The following is a 20,828-nucleotide window of genomic DNA, read 5'->3' on the forward strand; positions in this document are numbered from 1 at the left end:
GCAACAGTAATAGTACATGAGGGCAGCTGCAGTGTGTACTAAAAGTAAAAAGAAAAAGTATGCGATTTGGAACGCAGCTACTATTAGCGCCGTTAGCACCGTTAGCTATGAGCCTAAGAGGCAATCAAAATACTCCCAATCTCTGCTCGTGCACTTGAAAATATATGACATAGCATTGAACAATGACAGACAGTTAATTGTGCAATTAAAGGAATGTTCTTCCTTTTTTTTAATGGTTGTTATATCAAAATGTTATATTGACACATTATAATAGCCTATTAAAATAATATTCAGATCACCTACCAATCACCTATCAGTGATGGTGGTGAATATTTAACATTTATTCGGTGCCACATCACCTCTTCATTTCTAAACCTGGTGAGTATTTGAGGTACTTTGAGGCCATTAAAGCCCCCTTCTCCGTAATAGAGCTCATTAGTGAGGTCTGGTGTGTCACGTGTGTCTCTCTCGCTCTGATTGATTCGAAAGAAACACCTCAGCTGCGCCTCTCCGCGTCCGCTCTGTGCTGCTACTACTGCTACGGAGGAGGAGGAAGAGGAAGAGGAAGAGGAGGAGGAAGAGGAAGAGGAAGAAACCAGCGACTCAAACACGTACAGGAACGAGAGAAGCGCTTTGTTTACCTCCATTCAAATGTCTGCGGACGACGATGATGATGATGATGGCGCATCCTTTTCGTTCGCACATTTAAAGACATAGCGTGGGAGTTGGGGGTGGCGCAGGGTCCCTTTTTATTCTGGGTTATTTTGTCCTGAATGTTAAAGACAACAGAGACTCAGCGGTGTCGTGTTATCTTTTTTGCAAAAAATATGACGCTCGCCAGAAACCAGGTCGATGAAATTTGGATTTTACCATGAGAGGAACGGGCATGGATCTGCTGTGGAGGATCCTAGCAGCTCTCCGATTCGACTGCTTTAAAGATTCATCGTCGTCAAAGTGAGTGGAGAATGATCAGCCTGTATTTCACCGGATATAACCTGCATTCCCTAATATTCCTAGAATATTCCTGGTGTGCGTCTGTGGCCATCAGTAATGAATTTAGTGAGCTCCTGTCTTCCAATCTCCTGTGAGTCTACCTGTTTATTTCTCTCTCATATTTGCTTGTATTTTAAAAAAAAATCTCCACTGGTATAATCCTTAATTGTGTAATCCTCACTGCTAAGGACAACGCTCTGTAACTGAGGACAGATTTAATGTTTGCAACGACTAAATGTCAGCAGGTTGTGACAAATCAGGCAGAACTAGATTTATTTAAAAAGGAAATCTCGTCAAACATTTGAGTCATTATTTGCTCTCATTGTATCCAGCTTTGCCTAAACTGAAGGCCAGTTTGTGTTGCTGCAGAGTTCATGTCATCTAAGAAAGTAGTGCATATGAAAACCCTTTCCATCCATTTATAAGGAGTCCCTTAACATCAGAGGCCTGAGTCCATTTTAATAGCACGCCTTATTAACCGTCAAGACAACATGAGGACGATTTGCCTTAATTACAGGTGTTCACTGCAGGTCCAGGTCTGCTACAGAACATGCAGTCTCATTGTCAAGACCAAGAAATAACCAGCAGACACACACACCTCCACAGTTTCAATCGCTCAGCTCCACCCCGACCGAGACCACTTCTTGTTTTACCAGTTATTTATTCCCTGGAACAAATCTCCATTTAGTGTGTGCGCACCGGAAAAGCCTGATCCCAGCCTGTCTCCATGTGCGCCGAGTACGACATGCTGTCTCGTGGGACTGAGCTTCTATTTTAATAATCGATGAATCATTCGAAGTCATTTTTCAAACAAAGATGTCAACCATTCTCTGGCTCCATGTGAGGATGTACTGCTTTTCTGTTTTAAATCACTGTAAAGTGAATGGATGTGGACAAAACAGGACATCTGAAGAAGCCACTTTGATTGACATTTGACACTATTTTCTCACACTTTACAGACCAAACGATGAGTCAATGAATCAAGAAAGTAACTGGCAGGTTGATCAATAATGTCATTAGCATCAGCTGCAGCCCTAGTTTGGCTCGTTTGCTTTAAATTTCAAGCTGATCTGCTTTAAAGAAGAGCAGCGTCGATTAAAGTGATTCTATAAAACAGTGAAGTTATTAGCCGATTCATTTTGTTAATGTTTTAGCTAATGTTAGTAAAAATGAGAATTGATTATTTTTATTTTTTCAATTGTAAATTGAATATATTTTGTTTTTGGGCAACACATGGGCTGAACAGTGAATTGATAAAAAATGCAAGCTAATAAAAGAAATATGCCTTTAAAGAATTGTGACCATGATGTGTACTGAGTGACATTTTTACAGTTGAAAATTAGACTTGTGCTCTCTGGTGGTCAACCTATATAATGGAGACAGTGTACATAAAATATGCCAAACGTATCTTTGACATTTCTTTTCTCTATGTTCCCGTCGTTTATTGACTGACATTTACACCAAATATCACAGTGGCCTTAACCTTTGACCTCCAAATTGTAATCAGTTCATCCTTGAACCAGAGTGGAGGTTGGTGCCAAATGTGAAGAAACTCCCTCGAGGCGTTCCTGAGATATTGTGTTAATGAGACTGGGACGGACGGACAACCCAAACACACACACCCCCACACACACACGGCTGTCGCCAGCGAGGAAACATAAAAATCTTTCCATAAAAAAATAAACCAATGAATGGATTATCAACATAATCAACCATTCATTGAGTCCATGTCGCTGCAGCTCTACACTGTGTGACTGTATTGTCGCTCACATCCTGACTGCTTCCTTCCCCTCTATTGGTCAGGTCTCCCACCAAGCAGAGCTCCAGTCAGGCCGGCAGCCTGGAGAGCAGCTCCCTGACCGGCTCCCTGTCGCTGGGCCCCGACCTGCCGCACTGCCAGGGCTGCATCACCTACGAGGCCCGCCTGAAGCGCCTCTCTTGCGGACACCTCTACTGCGACCCCTGCTGCGACCAGATCGTCAACCTGGCCTTCGAGGACATCGAGGGCCTGTCCGACTACCCCTGCCCCATGTGCAAGTCCATCCGGCAGCTGGGAGGCCTCGGCCCGTCCTCCTCCGGGTACTTCTACGGGCCCGATGGCATCTTGCAGCAGGAGCAGTGTACGGGGAAGGGGGGGTGAAGTTGAAGAGATGTAGACCTTTGGTTTCTTCAGTTAGGACTCCGGTTGCTTTTTAATGTGCCGCCACCGCCAAGAAAGCCATGAACTGTACGTTACTCTCTCTCTCTCTCTCTTGCTCTGTCGTCGAAACATGTGAGAAAGCATTAGACAAACATCCGTAAGTTTTAAAAGTGCCAAAATGCATCTCAGTACATGGCAAACTTGCTCGTCGTCACACGAAAATTTTGGTTCATTTTTCTTTCCAGAAGTGTGGTGAAACAGAAAAAACATCAGTCGTGTTTTGAATAGCATGCAGGTTTTCTGCCTTCTTCCGTATAAAGAACACTGAACACTGTTTTATTCTACTCGACATAATGTTGGAAACTGGCGAGACCAAACCAGAGCTTCACGTGAGCTAACTGTGCAGTAGCTGTTTTGTACATTCAAGTATTGAGCGTTTTTTGCACATGAATCCTCAAAAGTTGTTTTATTGTGACTCAACATGTCATGCGAGGCGATTGGATTTTAAATTTTAAATGTACAGTGCCATGCTGCTTTTTAAGTGTCCCAGATCATATGTAAATATTTATTTTGCTAAAAAAATAAAGTTTGTGAGCTGTGAAGAGAGAGAATGGGGTTTCTCTTTTTTGTGGCACAGATTATGAACACAGTCCAGAGTTCAATCAACTGATAAGACTTTTTATTTATCAGGATCAAAACATGCTGATACAAAAAAATATATGTACATCTGGCAAATTGAAGTGGTGCTCGTACCAAAAACATTAAATTATACAACGATACAGACCGACAGGCGTAGCAGAAGATCAAATTAGATGTTCTATGCGACAGGACAAACCTCATTTCTTAGGTTTTTTTTCTCAATGTAAGACAAGCTAATGCATCGGCATCACACCTGGAAAGCTCTGAAATTGTAGCTGTTATCAATGTGCCTTGATATTGATGTGATGAATATTTACAACAATTTAATAATTCATACTGCTATCAAGTGAGGTACCTCTTGACATGAGAGAAGGTCGGCTTCTGTCATACATCTGACAATTGTTATCCTGCCGGAAATAAAATGTAGAAAAAAAACACGCTCACTTCAGATACATTTCATCCGTCCGAGGGAATGACGCCAGTGCATCTACTTGACGCCCACGTCATGCGAACGACAACCTGTTCATCTTTTAAAGGCGCAGGACCAGCTTGCTCCCTCTGTGCTTTAAATACAAGTCAGACACTTCCAAGTCCTTGACCTAAATGCTGGCTGCATACTAATACACCTCCGGGGCAGGACAAAGAGATAACACGATAAAAGAAAAACGGGAAGAAACAAGCTTCCCTGTGCTTCCAACACTGGTACCGTCTCAAGATACGGCAATCAAAAAGGCAGAATGTTTGTATTCCACAAAATGATGGAGAAATTATCAAAACAATACTAAATTTGGTAAGAGACAATTCAGAAATCACACTTCTCTACATGTATGACATCAAAAAAATTGGGGCCGATAATGGCCAAAAAATACTTAATACTATAATAAAGATGAAAGTTTAGATGAGATTATATAACTAAAGCCCTGAAATCATGTCAGTCATGCAATAATATACAGTGCCTTTAGCCACATCCAGGCTAACACAGGCCTCTCGCTGCTCACAAGCATGCACGCAAGTGGGGAGATATGAGAGCAGTACCAAAATAGCTCTCATGCCCTAAATTCCACATTGAAGTCACCGGCCACAGCGCCTGCAGTTTAATAACGAGGCTTTTCAAAAAAATGATCGTTGTCCAAATGACGTTCTGCTTTTCTATTTGAAGCTGAGATACAAAAACTGAATTGAATGCGTTTTTTTTGCACAATTAACGCGACATCATAAAGAGCGAGTTGTAAAAAATAAAGCATGTAGTCACACAGGTCAGACCCCAGTGAGGCAGATTGTGTCCATTCACTGCCTGGTGTCCTGTCAAAGCGCCCTTAAGAACCACCTTATCACACCACTAATCTATATTTTGGATAAGAAGCTAAAAGTGGAACCTACAAGCTTGTCTGTTTTGAGGGGTGACATGGCGTTTACAAATGATGACAGTTTCTACTGCATGTTAAGATCCTGCAAGATGTGCTTCTAAAGCTGTGTTGTCATACATTGTTTAGCATCTTCAGCACTTATTCTTATTCTATTTCATTTATGGAATATTGAACTCTTAAGATACTCTTTACAAACATACAAAACAGTTGTCACATTATTAATACAGCACAGACGATGCGGAGCAGAGTTTGAGCGCTCATGCACTGATTATTTCATACTGTTGCTTTTCACTGCGGGCCACCGAAATGCTGTTTTTAAAATCACTTTATAGTCAATCAAATACTGTTTGTGAGGAAACACACGCCTGGGTCTCCTCCGTACATGGTACCAGGGAGCGATAGGTCAGTTTCATATTGTGCAGGCAGGTGATTTGCTGATAGCACCGGGTCTTAGGGTGGAACGGTCTGCATCATATCAGAGAGTTCAGACGAGGACCAGACCTCAGGAAGCTATCGAGGACCCGTTGCTCTTAGGCAGCTTGGCGTTATTGGGTGCTGGGTAATAGCACTGGTCAGGGCGGGCCTCTGCTACAGAAGGGTGCCCGAACAGGAACGTGTGCTTGTTGCCGCCGCCATTGTCTTTGTGGCCGTGCCTGGATGGTGGAGCTGAGGCGGGCGGAGGGCCCCTAGAGGTGTGGTGGTTGGTGGAGGTAGGAGGGGGCCCCGCTCTGGGCGCCGCTCTGGGCGCCGCCGCCGTGCTCGGAGGCCGCGACGCCGGGAAGAGGAAGGTGCCGTTGTTGGTGTTTTGGTTCAGGTTGGTGTCGGTCCGCCGGGGCTCGGCCATCTTGGTGGGCGGGCTTGTATCCGTGCCGGTGGACACTTGTGCGAGCTTGTCTTTGAGCTGCTGCACCTCCCGGGCCAGCCGCTCCACCGGGTGGGGGTGGTTTGCTGAGACGGGGTGGGAGAACGCCTGAGGACGGAAGGCAACATGGTTGATTTCTTTTACACCAGATGGTCATCAACTTAACTTCTTCTCATTGCTCCCACCAGAGGGGTCTTACAAATTATCACTTAAAGTTGAGACAAAATGAAAAAATGCCTTTTGGATCACATCCCCAGTGATGTTGTGCACCCGTTTAACAATAAATGCCAAAAATTCCCCCCCCAAAAATGAATTTCCTATTATCTCGGGTTCTGAAAAGTGAGGCCGATGCATAAGTGCCGTAAACCTGCATTCTCTATAATGACCATCAGGGGGCGACTCCTCCGATTGTATAGAAGTCTATGAGAAAATGACTCTACTTCTCTCTTGATTTATTACCTCAGTAAACATTGTAAACATGAGTTTATGGTCTCAATCTCTAGTTTCAAGTCTTCTTCAATACAGCATGATGTTCATTTAGTAAGTTATGGTCCATTTAGAGTCAAACAGACCATAAAGCAGTTTCCGTCTTAGAATTTGAACCCTTTCACAGTGTGTTTTCAGTTTATGAACGTTAATTGTAACATTTTCGTCGCAAAAAAGGCAAATGGCCCTATCTAGAGCCAGAAAAAGCGTTTTAGGGAGATGTGTAGTATTTGTTTGGTGCCGTTAGAGAGTGGCTTTGTTGTGCTAAAATACATTATACATGAGAGTTGTTAAGTGTCGTGTCAAGATGTTGATACAACTGTGACAAGGCAAGAGAACTCCTGGCAACAACCGCGTTAACAAGATTGGTTGCTGCTCCAGTTCTCCGGGTAAAGAAACTAACTGGTGTTTGTTTTAGAGTCGAGCTGTGCAGAGGTTCCCAGGCACAGTGATTTCAGAATGAATAGATATCTTGTGTGAATGCCGCTGAGAGAAACAGACAGAAATGGGTTTCTGTTGCCCTGGGGGGGGGGGGGGGGGGGGGCACTTTAATGGTGTGTGAAATTGTAGGGGAAACACTTCAATTACACAGAAGAAGAGAATTTAGTCTCATCTCTCTACACTGTTCACATGAGTTAGGGCTTTTAGCAGTTTGACTTGTTCCTCTGCAGCAATGGATGACTGCATCCGCCCACACGGCCGCACGATGTTGCACAGACGGTCACAAAGGCTGCACCGCCTCCGTATTAGGAGTTTGTCGATCAACAGCTCAAACTAATCGGCACATCAAAGAGACTCTTGAGCAAGACGTGATGATGTGAGAGGATGTGACACAGCAGATGTGTGGAGCCTTCCGGACGTTTTGTGGGCCAATATTTTGTAAAAGAAAAATGATGAGGAGGATGTTGCCCCCCTTGACAAACGCAATGACACATCTGCACGTAGACACTCCACCCTGCAATATTTAAATTAGACAGACAGCGATTGGTGCTGCTAATTCATTGCTGGGCTTTAGTTTCTTCAAGAGAATCTTTAGTTGTTATTTATATATAATCCTCCGAGGACCCTTTAGATTTATCTTAATTGACTGCATAAGCAAAAGAGGGCATCTGGAAATTCCTTATCCTTTTAGACCACTAACTAACAAAGTCAGTAAACACTCGTGTTTTGTTGAGAATCTTAATTATTTGGCGCTACGCTGACTGCGATTTAAGTATTCCAAACCACCTATGGGACAATGCCATCGTACCTGTGCATGCAGCGCCCCCCGGAGGTAGCACTCCTTCCACAGGCCCATGCAGGGCCCCATGAGGAGCGGCAGTAAGGGCTCATAGGGGTCAAGTGGTCCTTGAGGTCCGGCGGTGGAAGCGAGGCCTTGGGGAAACTCAGCCAGGGCCCAGGCTTTCAGCAGCCTCTCCAGGCCGGGCACGTTCTCGGAGGACGCCGCCCTCCGGTGGCTCTTCTTGTAAACGCCTGAACTGCCGCCGCGCCAGGGAAGCAGGTTAGCGGGACAGGAGAAGGTGCCTCGAGAGAGGAGGAACACTGAGCCGGGGATGGTGTCAGTCAGCTGATGGGCAGACGTGGGAGGAAGAGTTACTGGGAGTCAACAATTTAATTCTATAAGTTTCACTCACAGTAACAAGCGTATGTTGTGTAATGTGGGTCTCATCCATGTGCCATGAAGTGTAAAGTGAATGTACTGCAGCGTCCTGTAGGTATGTATTCAAAAATAATGACTGAACTTCTCCATTTCACTCCTCTAACCAGAGAGAGCAATACATCTCAGAAATCAGCTGATGCTCAGTTTAAACCTTCATGCTCAGCCTGTTCCCAAGGAGTCAATTGGAATTGGATGCATGTTTCATGACTACCACAAGAGGGTGCAGCGGACTGTTGCAAATACTATGTCCGCTCAGTAAAGTCAAGTTCACGCTTCACGTGTTTCATAGTCATCAGATCGTTCACACCACACAAGGAGTCTTGGAGTTGTTGTTGTGGTTTTCACCCTACATGACTCACTGGTGACAGTGAGTCACACACGTTAGGATCTTTCATCAGGAGGAAATGAGAATAGCTGGTCTCCAAACTACGTTTTTATCACAAAACCAAGCGCAAGAACTGACAAAGGTGAACTCGTGCTTGTTGATGTTGTTGTTGGCACATGTGTTCACAAAACGGCCTGTTTCCACACGTCTTTACTATTTATAGCCTGCTTCCTGTTTGTGCAACAACTTTGGTCCTTTTTGCAAATGCAACACATACAGCTAAGTTCCTACTATTACAGGTGACCGCTCCACTAGATTCCCCCTCAATGCAACCTGACCCAAGTTATTACCTTAATTCATCAGTGAAGATTGTGTGTTAAAAAACATCTAAACAATTAAGTCAACAGATGCATGCAGAAGACATTAAAAACGAATGAAATGAAATAAAACAAATAAAAATGAGATGCTCTCTGGAGTCAGCCACTGTTAAACCTAAAGCTCCCACCATTGGCCACTAGAGGGTGTGTTGCATCAGGCAGTTACCCACCCTGTGTGTGTCTGGGTTGGTGTTGAGGTTGCCATTGAGCAGCGGTTGGAGAGGCGGGATCGGGGGGACGGGTTGGGTGAAGCGGTCCCGTCTGTGCTTGCTGTACTGCAGGGACCAGTCCCACACCGAGGGCAGAGGAGGGTCGGAGGGGTCTGAGGAAGAGTCCATGTCTCTCCAGCCGTTGACTGGTGTGTAGGACTGCCCGAGGTTCTGGGGAGAGTAGAATATGCACTTTGAATGTTTATGTTCATGTTAACTCTTCTTTCTCTGCAGCTTTTTGCACCAGTGTTCTCATATATTATATAGTCTAGGGTCTGTTTTCTTCATGATAAAAAACAAAAAACAGAGAGTATCACATAGATCCAGAAATATCTCAACAGTGTCTGCAGCAAATGATATTGTAATGACTTTAAAATGAATAAAGTGTCACTGTCTATACCGCTATTATAACGACGACACAATAGAGTTGCCAAAATACTGAAGCCCCGCTCGGGTGTCCAGTACCTGGGAGCGTTTGCATCTCTCTCGCTGGCAGTTGGCCAGGAAGCTGGAAAAGAGTGGCAGGTGGATGCTGTCGTGCAGGGCCAACAGGAAGTCATCTGTCAGCTGGAAGCGAGAGGGATACTGGGACAAGAGCTGCCAAACACAGTCCAGGAAGAGAAGGAAGACTGGAGCCTGCAGGGACACAGAAGAGAAGAGAGAAGTTAGCAGGGAAGTCTTTAGTTACAAGGTGCAAATAAAAATACAAAATACCATAAAAACAATCTCCACAGTTAAAACTTGTGACACTGACAATCCAACGGGAGCTCTCACCTCCTCCTTGTCGTTGTCGCGGTGGTAGTTGATGCGGCTGTAGAAGCGGTGGCCGGCCGTCACCCACTCCTTCTGCACCAGGCTCTGGAAACCGTGCTGGGTCCGACAGTGGGGGTCGCACATCACCTGCACCAGGCTGGACACCACGCAGCCCATGTCCCGGTCGTCCGCCTCTGTAACGAATAAAAGACGGGGGAGCACATACTGAAAGCTCTTCAAAACGTCTCTGCTATTACCTGACAGTTATTTTACTGGACAACCCTTTCATTTACAACCACCATTTCATTCTGCTCTTAATCTTCTTCAGGCTTATTCTGAACACCCAGTGCCAGGCAGAACAAGAGAAAGAGGAAGTATGTAGAGAGACCTCAAGGCTTCTTGGGCTGGTGTAGTGAGTCATTTCTGCAGAGGGATATTTACGGCTGATCCAGCCAGATACAGATCTCTGCTGCATCAAGGAGACTCTGAGCACGACTGATATCTGAACCTAAACAGGCATCGAGAAGGCCGGGCCTGATGTTCGGTCGCTTACAGCTGCAGAGTGGCAGAGAAAGCCAGCAGCAAGTTGTAAACATCCTCAGCTGAAAAAGGCCATTGTTTGAGTAAGCGGTGTCGGGTCTGTCTCTCCGGGTGTTTATGAATGCTGCACAGGAAGCCAGACCAGATGATTAGAGATCAACAACAGCCTACTGTCTGTAAATGGAAATCTACTGCAACATATGATCTCTTTAAATCCCCCTTCTTTTGTATTCTTTGTCCCTATTCCTTCAGCGTGAGAGACATCTATAAGTGCATCTTGGATGGCAAACAAAAACCTCTCAGTAGCCTCAGCAATGACAATGTAAGGACTCAACAACAACAATAAACCAGTCAGCAATAACTTGAGGAGGTGAAAGCTGGAGACTTTGCAGACCAGAGCTCCAGTCTGAGGTTACCCTCACTGCACGTTTGGGTTTACCTGGTCTGACCAGTAGCTTTCCCCGTCACCTGATCCAGCTCACTGCCAGATGGAGATCAGTTGACACCTCTACTCCACAACAAACAACAGCCAGCATTTAAAGGACACAGGAAGCAGTCACATAGCGGTGGCCCTCTTGTTCTAAGGCGGACACTCCGACAAAGCGACATTCAGACGCGGGCTTGGGAGTATGCGGCCCCTCTCCAGCAGCAAGGTGCAAGAGCCAGTGGTGTGTGACGATGAGCCACGCTTTATTTACAGTTGGTACCGCTCCACCTTCCACAGTAGCTACGTCTTCTTCCTGCTCTGGTACACTTTCTGTTGCACATACGTGTGGGTTTATATTTAAGTATGTTGTCATTATCTCCTCCAGGAGGATTATGAGTGTGAACCTCTGTGTCTGTCCAGGACTATTCTCGCATTCTGCTGCAGCAAACTGATGAATATTTTGGGGCGCTCATATATGGCTGCATGCTGAAGTACCTCTTGTGGTTGTGGTGACTCGAAACTTTCTAAAAAAAAAACCCTTTTATTGCCTGTTTTATTATGCTATTGACTGAATGCTGACTCCTCACTCACTAGTCTTATGGGCCTTTCACACAGAACGCGGCAACGGCGCCACTGCGCTCTGAAACCCATTATTTCTAATGGCTCGGGCGGCACCACACACATCAGGAGTCTACCTCGCCTTTTGAACGCAAACACGACAGTTGCAGCCTGGTGCTACCGTGCTCTTCGGCGCATGGAGGCCTATTGACAGTGTGCATGTGGGCTCAGTGGAGTGTGCTTGTCGCCGAGGTTATCGCTACTTCAGGGCAAGCCCTAATGTGGGATTAATGAGAGGGAGGCGCCGTGAATAATGAATGGATTGAATAATACGAGCCGGGTTCTGGGTCACGTGACTCACCTTGCAGTGCCACAGTCAGGTGACCGCCACGGAGCAGGCAGGCAACCTCCGAAGCTTTCCTCAGACAGGCCCTGGGGGGACAGAGGGGTTCATCTCAATACGTTTACAAAACACAGCAAATCGCATCAAAAATACGTTTTCCCTTACATGACATGGATTGCCAGACTGGCCAATCAGAGCTGTTTTACCTGATGTAGTCGAGCCAGTGGGTGCTTTCCAGGGTAGACAGCCATTTGTCATCAGGCACCGACACAGATGTGGAGATATCTAGAAGCCAAAACAGATCATGTCCAGACATTATGTATCACTACGAATGCATAAAAGCCTTAAAAGGGCTCAGTAAGGAGGATCCCTGCACTCCAGCTGACTGGGGCAGACACAACAACACAAGATATAGTTTGCAGTTATAAACAAAGATTCTAACAAGGTGCAGCATCCAACATCAAGTTTTCAACATATGTAGAAAGACTTGATGAAAACGTCTCTTCTTCTCTGTCCATACTCAGATGAAGACATGCTGTTAACTTACTGCACATTATTAAAAGCCTTGATTATAAGCATATCTTCTCAAAATTTCATTTAGCAAATAGGGTCATCAAATTGACAATTTAATGCCTAAATTCCCCTTTTTGCCCGTTCATTAGAGCTTTACTCAGAGATCCAACTTAAAAAATAGTCAATTTAACAATGCAACACTGACCGGGGTCAACTCACATTGTAATGTTGCAGTCTAGCTGTTACTAACAGAGCAGAATGTGTTATTTAAAAAGATAAGATTGGACGACTATTTCACACCAATGGAAAAGCTACCTCCTCAAAACACATCATCCCCATCCTGAACGGGACCTTAAATGGAAAAATCTCAGACAGATTAGCCTTTAATTCAGTCCCCAAAGTCTATTTTCATTTTCTATCTCGTTGTTGTGAAAACCCAAAGCCCGCTGCCAGTAATCCGACCAAACACACGAGGACAATCCTCTGTGAAGCACTCACCCACAAAAGACAAAACACGGAGCTGACAAACGTGTGAACCGTGATAATCGGTGACCTTTACACTTTGTCTGTGTGCAAAAGAGAGAGGTGTGTGTTGTGTGTGTGTGTGTGTGTGTGTGTGTGTGTGTGTGTGTGTGTGTGTGTGTGTGTGTGTGTGTGTGTGTGTGTGTGTGTGTGTGTGTGTGTGTGTGTGTGTGTGAGACAGGTCAGCGTTTCAGTTCCAGGGCCAGTAGTTGTAGACAACCATGAGTTTTGTCATCTCTCTGTTTGCTCAACCGTGGAATGCGTGTGCCGACATGACAAAAACAAAAATAAAAGGACATCTCGCAACGCCTGTATTGAGCTGCTAGTGTTGGGAGTTTCAGACCCAAAACAACTCTGAAAAACAGTAAATATAGAATTTTAAATGTACAAAAGAAAGTAGGAATTTTGGGGTAATGTAACACAACTCAACAAAATATATACAACACGGGTCTAGTTGTTTTTAGGCAGACAAGACACGCGTTATATCTTTCAGACCACCTACCTTACTCGATAGAGGTCTATGTAACCAGTGAAAGATGTGGACGCTTCATTTGTCACAATTCACTCTCTGCAACATTGTGTTTCATGCTGTGCCTGAACACATATTTGCTCAGGTGTTTGTGTGCGTGTTCGTGTCTCGTGCCCACCTCCCAGACAGAGGGCGCGCAGGCGGCTGTGAGCCAGCTGGATGTCCGCAGGCGAGGGCAGCTCCTCGCCCAGCTCCACCACCACACACAGAGACGACTGGCAACCAAACAGGATCATCTCCAGGTTTCTACAGAACACATGCGGGCTGTTAACACACTGACACAATCGGCAAACTTTGTGAACAAGTTGTACGCCTTTTTCGGTAACCTCGTCAAAAGTCAAACGGCTTAAAGAATCGGAGCACGCTGTAACATTTCCTCAGAAGCAGTTGGTTTAAATGTTACACCAGCTGTAAAAACTCATTAATGCAAGTTGAGTCTGCTATTCAGACGTGACGCTGCATTGTGTTGCTTTTAAACCGACGTCTCGAGCTTCTTTGACAGCTTGCAGTATTTAGGCTGTGGCCAGTGGATATTTTAGTGAGGACTACTTCAGCAGTTTGGTTTCCTGTATTTAAGGACACTAACAAGCACAACACTGCATCTTCTCTACAGGATGATTAAAATAAACTGACGGCAGCTTTAAGGCGTGACATCAAACCTGTCATTAGTTCACTGTACCACTGCTTTGCCTCGTGAGAGTTACAGCCTGCAGTCAAGACTACAGCCGAGTCGTCTTTGAACACATTCAAATGTTAATGCCTACGCTGACACGCGCACCGACAATGTATTTGGGAAAACAACAAACCTGATGTCGTCCTTCTCGTGGTAGATGTTGTTCTGGAAGCTGGCCATCCGCAGTAGATCACTGCCTCGAGGGTGTCGCCAACACCAGCGCTGCAACACCAAAACACAATCTCACGTTCCACATTGTTGAAACTCCCCGAAGGCACTTCACGCTGCATCGGTGCTCGTCTGGTAATTTGTCTCACGGGAATGTTAATAGGAAAGGAAACGATATCTAAAAAGATGACAGCATAGTTATTTTGGTTATGAAGTTACAAATACAGGAATTACACATGCGGTCTGTTCGAATAATATATCAAATATGTAGAACAAGTATACAAATAAAGTGTTTTTATATAAAGAAAACTACTTCACATGCATTTAAAACTAAATATTAAGTGTGCTTACGTAAGCTAGAACCAACCAGTTTCAACCAATAATATGTCATCCACCCATCAATCAATCTGCAGCTTAGAGGTGTGTGTGTGTGGAGCAACAGTCCTCTGAAGCTCCGTATTAAATCAAATGCAAGGGATTGTATTTAAATCCCTCTTGGGACTGAACACCGCCCACATATTCTGTTCCACTGGGGAACAGTCACAGTAGAGAAGATGAAAACACTAACTTTCCGCTTCACTGGGTCTTTAATGAACCCATCTGAAACAAGCGGTGGTACGTGAAGTGGCAGAACATTTCTCAACACTAAGTGCACTCACGGGGATGCGTCCTTCATTGAAGTGGGCGAAGCTTTTCTTCAGCTCAGTGTCCAAAACCTTCTGTGGAACCACGATGGATCTCGGCAGGCTGACAGGAAACAAGAGAAGAATGCGCCGTTTTTTTTGGATGGATGAGATTTTGTTTGTATTCAAAGCGCCAAACAGCTTTGACCTTTCAGAACGCATCAGTTGAGCTAACTGAGCGGTTTACAGGCGCTTAGACTTGACTCGTATCCATAATGTGCCACATTTAAAAACGTACCAGACACAAAGGCGTGTGGGTTACTCGTTACCTGGTGGACATCTCGAAGCGGTCGTTGACTGAGCTCACTCTCCAGCCGGTGGCCCCGCATCTCTCCAGCTCTTGCTCCCAGTCCGAGGCAGACTCAAACCAGTTCATGTGGGTGTTTCGTCGACGGTTGCTTAGAAACTGCTTCATTTCTGGAAGAAAAAAATAGTAACATCTCAATTTATACAAACAACATATCCATTTTGTGAAAGACATGCTTTCAAATCTTTCCTAAAGAGAGGGATGGGGGATGGCAATTCAGCAAAATGAGCCCAGATGTGGTATAAAGCTACTGCAGTGGACTGATCAGAGAGTAGCTAATAGTGCACTGTTTGTGCTTTATGAGAAGGGCTGATTCATTCAAATATTTCTGTTTCCAGCTTCTCTAACGTGCGGATTTGCAAATGTTCTCTGTTTTATATCATCGTTAACTGGATGTATTTGGGTTTTGTACAGTTGGTTGGGAAAAACAAGCAATCTAAAGATGTGACATTGGACTTTGGGAGCTTGTTTAGGGCATTGTTCCCCATTTTGATTTGATGATTGAGCGTTAAATTGCCAGTCCTTTATTTATTTTGGGGTGTTATTTTGCTGTCCTTATTTTTTATATGTTAAAAAAAAAGTTGTTGGCCAAGAATTTGTTGCCAATTTCTCCACACGGTTGCCAACGGTGGATCAGAGTAACTAAGAGTGCGCTAGCCTCGTGTTTCATGAGAAGAGCTGATTAATTGTTGAGGTCAGTTTTGGGAAATATTTCCAGCTTCAGTTGTCACACGTTGTCTTTAATTATTTTGCCCTTTGCTGTCACTATGCTGCCCCAGATTGCAGCCACAGGCCAAGAATTGGACGGCAATTTGTTAAAGCGTTACTGTCGCGCCCTGAGATGTAGAATGACAGAATCCTTAATAAGAACATCTTACAAACTTGTGTCTTAGTGCCACCGCATTGAATATATTTAATGCTAATAACTGACCCTGACAATCACATCTCAGGCTGAGATTGAATCTTTTGGAAAATGTTAAAGTCACGCCGTCAACGCACTGTCACACTTGACCCCTGGGGCAGAGTTTAACTGTAGGTCATCTAGCGACTTGTTTCAGGGGGGGGGGGGGGGGGGGGGGGGGGGGGGGGGGGGGGGCTGCATTATTTATCCAGCTGCTGACAGTCTTCCACAGTCTGGTCAGCCTGGCGTGACTTTAACATAGCATAATGTATTGTACAGACAGGCTCATATTACTCTATATGGTGGAGGTGAACAGCCAGTGGCTTAGTTTCAACTGGGCATTTTGTTGGATTAGTGAGATGTAAAGTGTGTATTATTTGCTGACACACTGAGTTGGTTTCCCTCTCTCTCTGATAGCACAATATTACATTTAATTACTGCGGTTTAATCTTTCATAAACTGAGGCTTTCAATCACTGTCAGAATCAGCCACATGAAAATGTTATTGAGCCGCGCTTTTCAAACCACTCAGCGATTTCCTCACATCTGGGCATGGTTTCAAAGACAGCATCTTCCTTGAGTCACATCAGAGCAGAACGTTTCTCGACCTCAACCGGAGAGGATGTGAGCTTTTTACATCATTCTGGTCTGCACAGAAACCGTCATGTTTCCCTGTTTAATATTCGCTCCAGTCTTAAGTCGTACCATCTCGTCCTGATGGTGAAGTTGGACAGAAACAAAAAAATAGATGGAACTGAGTTGAAGTCTTGTGTAAATGACGAGCAGTGTTTTTTTTGGGTACATTCTGTTCCCTGGAGCGAGAGCGAGTGAAAATCAAAGTGAGAACAGACTTTGGCGAAAGGCTCATCGGGAGAAAAAACATCATTGACTGACACATTGGTGCTGCATTTCTCACTTTCACAGAGCTGTTATTTCTATGAATATTCATCACTGTGAAATATGCACGAAAAAAAAAAATTAATGACAGACTTACTGATAAATACTTTCGGCCATTTTCGTGTCATAAGCATCCAAACAGACACACGCGTAAGGCTATAGTGCCTGAAACATTATTTAATTTCCCACATATCTCTGCAGGACTATTTGTTCTATGTCGCATATCATTATTAATATTGTGAGTCTAGTATAACAAAGCAAAAGGATGAAAACCAAAAAAAACATGTGCGCTATATTGAAGTACCCCTCTATGTCCTTGATGACTCAACACAGCTGCCGGATGATAGACAGACTGATGAGCTACTGTGCCGGTGCCAGGGAGAGAAGGCCTGCTTCTAGATGAGGCTGAATGCATTCATGGACTCACCTACACTCCCCAGGGCAGCGTTCTGGAACGATAGAACGGACCCTGGTTTCAGAGGCTGGTAGGTCTTGGCGATGGTGTAGGTTATCTGAGGAGGGAAACCACAGTGAGCCCGTCAACATGACAAAGGTCATCAGCTGTCAACATCGATGCCCCGCAGGAGTCGGATCAGCGGTGTGCGGTACAGATCACCTTCTCCGGGCAGAAGTCTTTAGGCTCTGAAAGTGACTGCTGAACGGTAAGACAGTAACCAGAGCCTCGCGTCTAAGCCAATACGCATACACCCCGAAAGATGCAGGCACACGCAAATATTTACCAACCCTGGTGCACACAACTCTAGGGGAAGAATTTGGAAAGTGTGTATAAGAAGGAAGAAAACAGGGCACATTGAAAACACACAGATAACTGACTTTGATTCAAAAGAAGAACATGTATTTTAAAGGCTGGGAAAAGCATCAGTGGTTGTCTGCAAATACCCGTTTCTGGACTGGGCACACAAAAGTTCAGTGTTTAAGCCTGTTGGAAGCTTAAAATGAGAAGATTAAACGCCTTAAATCAGAGGACGGGCACTCACCTCGATGACTTGTGCGTCGGGAGTGAGGCGGTCGAACAGGAAGCAGATGACTTGCAGGTCCTTGCAGTACAGCACCAGCTCCTCTGGAGTGAACTTCAGGGAGGAGTTTGGGGTCACCAGCTTGGTCCTGTTTGGGCCCACTGCAACACAGAGGGGGGGGGGACTAATTAAACATTAAACAGACAAATAGGCCAAGAGCCCCAAAAGAAAACCTGGAGTACACGCTAAATATAGTACACAGTATGTGGGCCCCACTGAAAATAACTTCACAAGGGAGCCAGAAACCTGCACATTATTTAAACATCTCACTTTGCATAATTACAGTTTAGTAATGATGGGGAAGTGTCCTTATTACTTGTATTAAAACACCATTATGCCAGTTTTATAAACCTTAAAATTCTAAAGGAATCAAATTCCATTTTTGATGCATGTTTTCTGCAATAGACACTATTTACATGCAGTAAACACTCAGTAAACACCTCTCTAGTAGTAATAATTGGTAGCGGTGGTGGAGTCACCCGCTGTGGTAATAAATCAGCCAAGAAATAAATCTTAACTTTTTTAATCCAAACCAAGTTAATGATAATGATAAGCACTCGGTCTGGAGATTTTATCAAAACCATTTTCACAAACTGAAAAACATGTGAGTTTCTTCTTATCTTCATTATAAGCAACATAAGTACTGATTAATACAATCTGATAGTCTTTAGCTGTATTATTAACAGTAGCACAGCAGACGGCATGTGATACAGTACACTGGTCTGTGATTGGACACAATCAGACAGTGTTACATATAAGTCAATATATCAATATGTCGTTGCAACAGATCCCCAGCAGGAGTAAACATGTGGGCATACATTGAGGTTTTACTTACCAACCACAACCTTCTCTATGGACGCCAAGGCCACATCATGATCTCCTAAAAGCACTGGATCTGCATTGTCCTGCAACATGAATGTTATTGAAATATAAATATGTACTGTAACAAATAAAAAAAACAGACACCACATTATTACACCTTAATAGACTATGAGTAAGAGTATTTAATCAGCACAGAGGGACTCACGTCGGGTTTGGGACTGTCCTGGGGCACAAAGGCCACTCTGAAGTGGGTACAGAAGAGGGTCCCAGACACCCAACCCCTTCCTTCCCTGGCAGTCAGCTTCTTCCTCACCATGACGGCTCGCTGAAGCACGCACTCGCCTAGTGGGGGGGGGGGGGGGGGGGGAGATGGAATGCAGAGGTTACAGGATGGAACGTATACGGGTAGTGTAGTTTTGTACATGTCAGATACAATTACATAACCGAGTGTGTATAGGTGGTGGTGGTGGTGGTGGTGGTGGTGGGGGGGGGGGGGGGGGGGGGGCCTCTTCAGAGGATACATAACAGGAAGTGAACGGAGAAACAAACAGCAGCGTGTGGACGTTCACTGAAGGAGCTACTGGGAGTGGGTGTAACGAATACCTTCAAACAAAAAGGTCAAGCTGCTGCTTATTGTTGTAAGTCCTCAGGCCACAGAGGACGAACCGGGAGGAGCAGGAAGAGCAGCTTACAGAGGACAGTGACTCCGTCTGAGTTACACTACACGAATATGTTTGCTGGTAAATACTAGCAAATGTACATATGAGTGAATAAGCAAATAGTGAGGTACAGCAGATATCTCCCAAAGACACCTGCATGGCAATTTTAGCTACAAGAAGTTATTGTAGGTATAAAGTAAAGAATTATTATAAAACAGCATGGCATAAGAAATACAATCAATTGGTTAATTGGTGAAAGATTTTAATAATTGGGTAATTGGTGTAAGGAAAGGCCAATGAGGGTTGATGACTCGAGCATCATCTACTGTATAGGCTTCTTTAAATGAAAGTTTAAATCTCTACAATTAACATCTAGAGTTTGAGAAATGTCTACCCATGCACACATACAGTTTTCAGTTTTAATAATTTGATATGTTGAAATATGTACTCGAGCAGAACATTGAGCGATGGAACCACATTCCTCAGTGGAGAGGAAGGTTGAAGAAGAAATCTGAAATTCCAGAACAAAAGCCTCCAAAAACAAACTTTTCACCCAGAGAACTCTCTTACAAACAAACGATGTGAACAAACACTTTCAAAAGAAAAAAGGAAAAACAAACACACACACACACACAGCAGTGAGACAGCACATTTCAGACGGTTTCCTGCAGGAATACAAAGCCTTTGCCAGCTAGACTGTGGGTTTCGATGGCAACAGAGTCCAGGTTAGGGTAGCGAGGAGAAAACGGCCTTTTCGTCAACGACAAGAGGAGCGTTTGTTACATGGTAAGGCAAATGTTTTCATATTGGCTCAAAAGACCATGAAAAAAAAACTAAAAACATTCAGAGGGAAACACAAAATTCCTTCACTGCACATGTGGAAGGAACTAGCTCGGTCCTTAAAACTGAACGTGACAGATTAGCAGTTGGGCTACTTCGCTAAAAGAATGTTTTTTTGTGGGCATACTGAAGCGTAAACAGAAAAACATGAAGCGCTTGTTTACGCCGTGAGAGAGAAAGAGGAAGAGGAGCCTTTATTTCCAACACCATCACTTGCTGATTGCACAAGAGGAGTTCAGATCTCAGGGCGTGCTCTATGATTATGCTCATTCCCTTCAGCCTCCAAACCACGCATGAAAACCCCCGGACTGGACTTATCAATTAAATCCGACTGCGCACGCGCACGTGATCTAGAGATTTGAGATGCTCAGTGTCACAGTGAACACAAGCGAACCCTTGTTGTCTTTCAAAAGGACAATCTGAGGCTTTTCCGTGCCTCGTTTTAATGTCTCCCCAGGGTGCAACGGAGCCGAAAACATTCCTGTAGCGTGCAGATTTAAGAGCTGGAAGGGGGGGGGGGGGGGGGGACAGGGAGCAGAGGCTGCTGGGCCTGTTTGCACTCTTTGGTGAGATTTAAGAAGTTTGTGTTAGCAGGTGGT

At 44.6% G+C, this 20,828-nt stretch overlaps 1 protein-coding gene across 1 annotated transcript in view; it reads right to left on the bottom strand.

Annotated features, from left to right (window-relative positions):
• Positions 1-3,825: 3,825 nt before the first annotated feature.
• mtmr11 (myotubularin related protein 11) overlaps positions 3,826-20,828 on the bottom strand; it is a 28,013-nt gene continuing 11,010 nt past the window's right edge. The window contains exons 3-17 of the mRNA XM_079164338.1: positions 18,936-19,072; positions 18,744-18,813; positions 17,870-18,009; positions 17,299-17,383; positions 15,037-15,184; positions 14,744-14,831; positions 14,050-14,138; positions 13,362-13,489; positions 11,886-11,964; positions 11,698-11,768; positions 9,833-10,005; positions 9,524-9,694; positions 9,020-9,229; positions 7,737-8,054; positions 3,826-6,109 (exon numbers count right to left, since the gene is read on the bottom strand). Of these exons, the coding sequence (XP_079020464.1) occupies positions 5,642-6,109; positions 7,737-8,054; positions 9,020-9,229; positions 9,524-9,694; positions 9,833-10,005; positions 11,698-11,768; positions 11,886-11,964; positions 13,362-13,489; positions 14,050-14,138; positions 14,744-14,831; positions 15,037-15,184; positions 17,299-17,383; positions 17,870-18,009; positions 18,744-18,813; positions 18,936-19,072 (2,375 nt within the window). The 3' untranslated portion in view covers positions 3,826-5,641. The remainder of the gene's footprint in view (positions 6,110-7,736; positions 8,055-9,019; positions 9,230-9,523; positions 9,695-9,832; positions 10,006-11,697; positions 11,769-11,885; positions 11,965-13,361; positions 13,490-14,049; positions 14,139-14,743; positions 14,832-15,036; positions 15,185-17,298; positions 17,384-17,869; positions 18,010-18,743; positions 18,814-18,935; positions 19,073-20,828) is intronic.

Source organism: Pholis gunnellus (assembly GCF_910591455.1).
Source record: "Pholis gunnellus genome assembly, chromosome: 8".
Taxonomy (NCBI): Eukaryota; Metazoa; Chordata; class Actinopteri; order Perciformes; family Pholidae; genus Pholis; species Pholis gunnellus.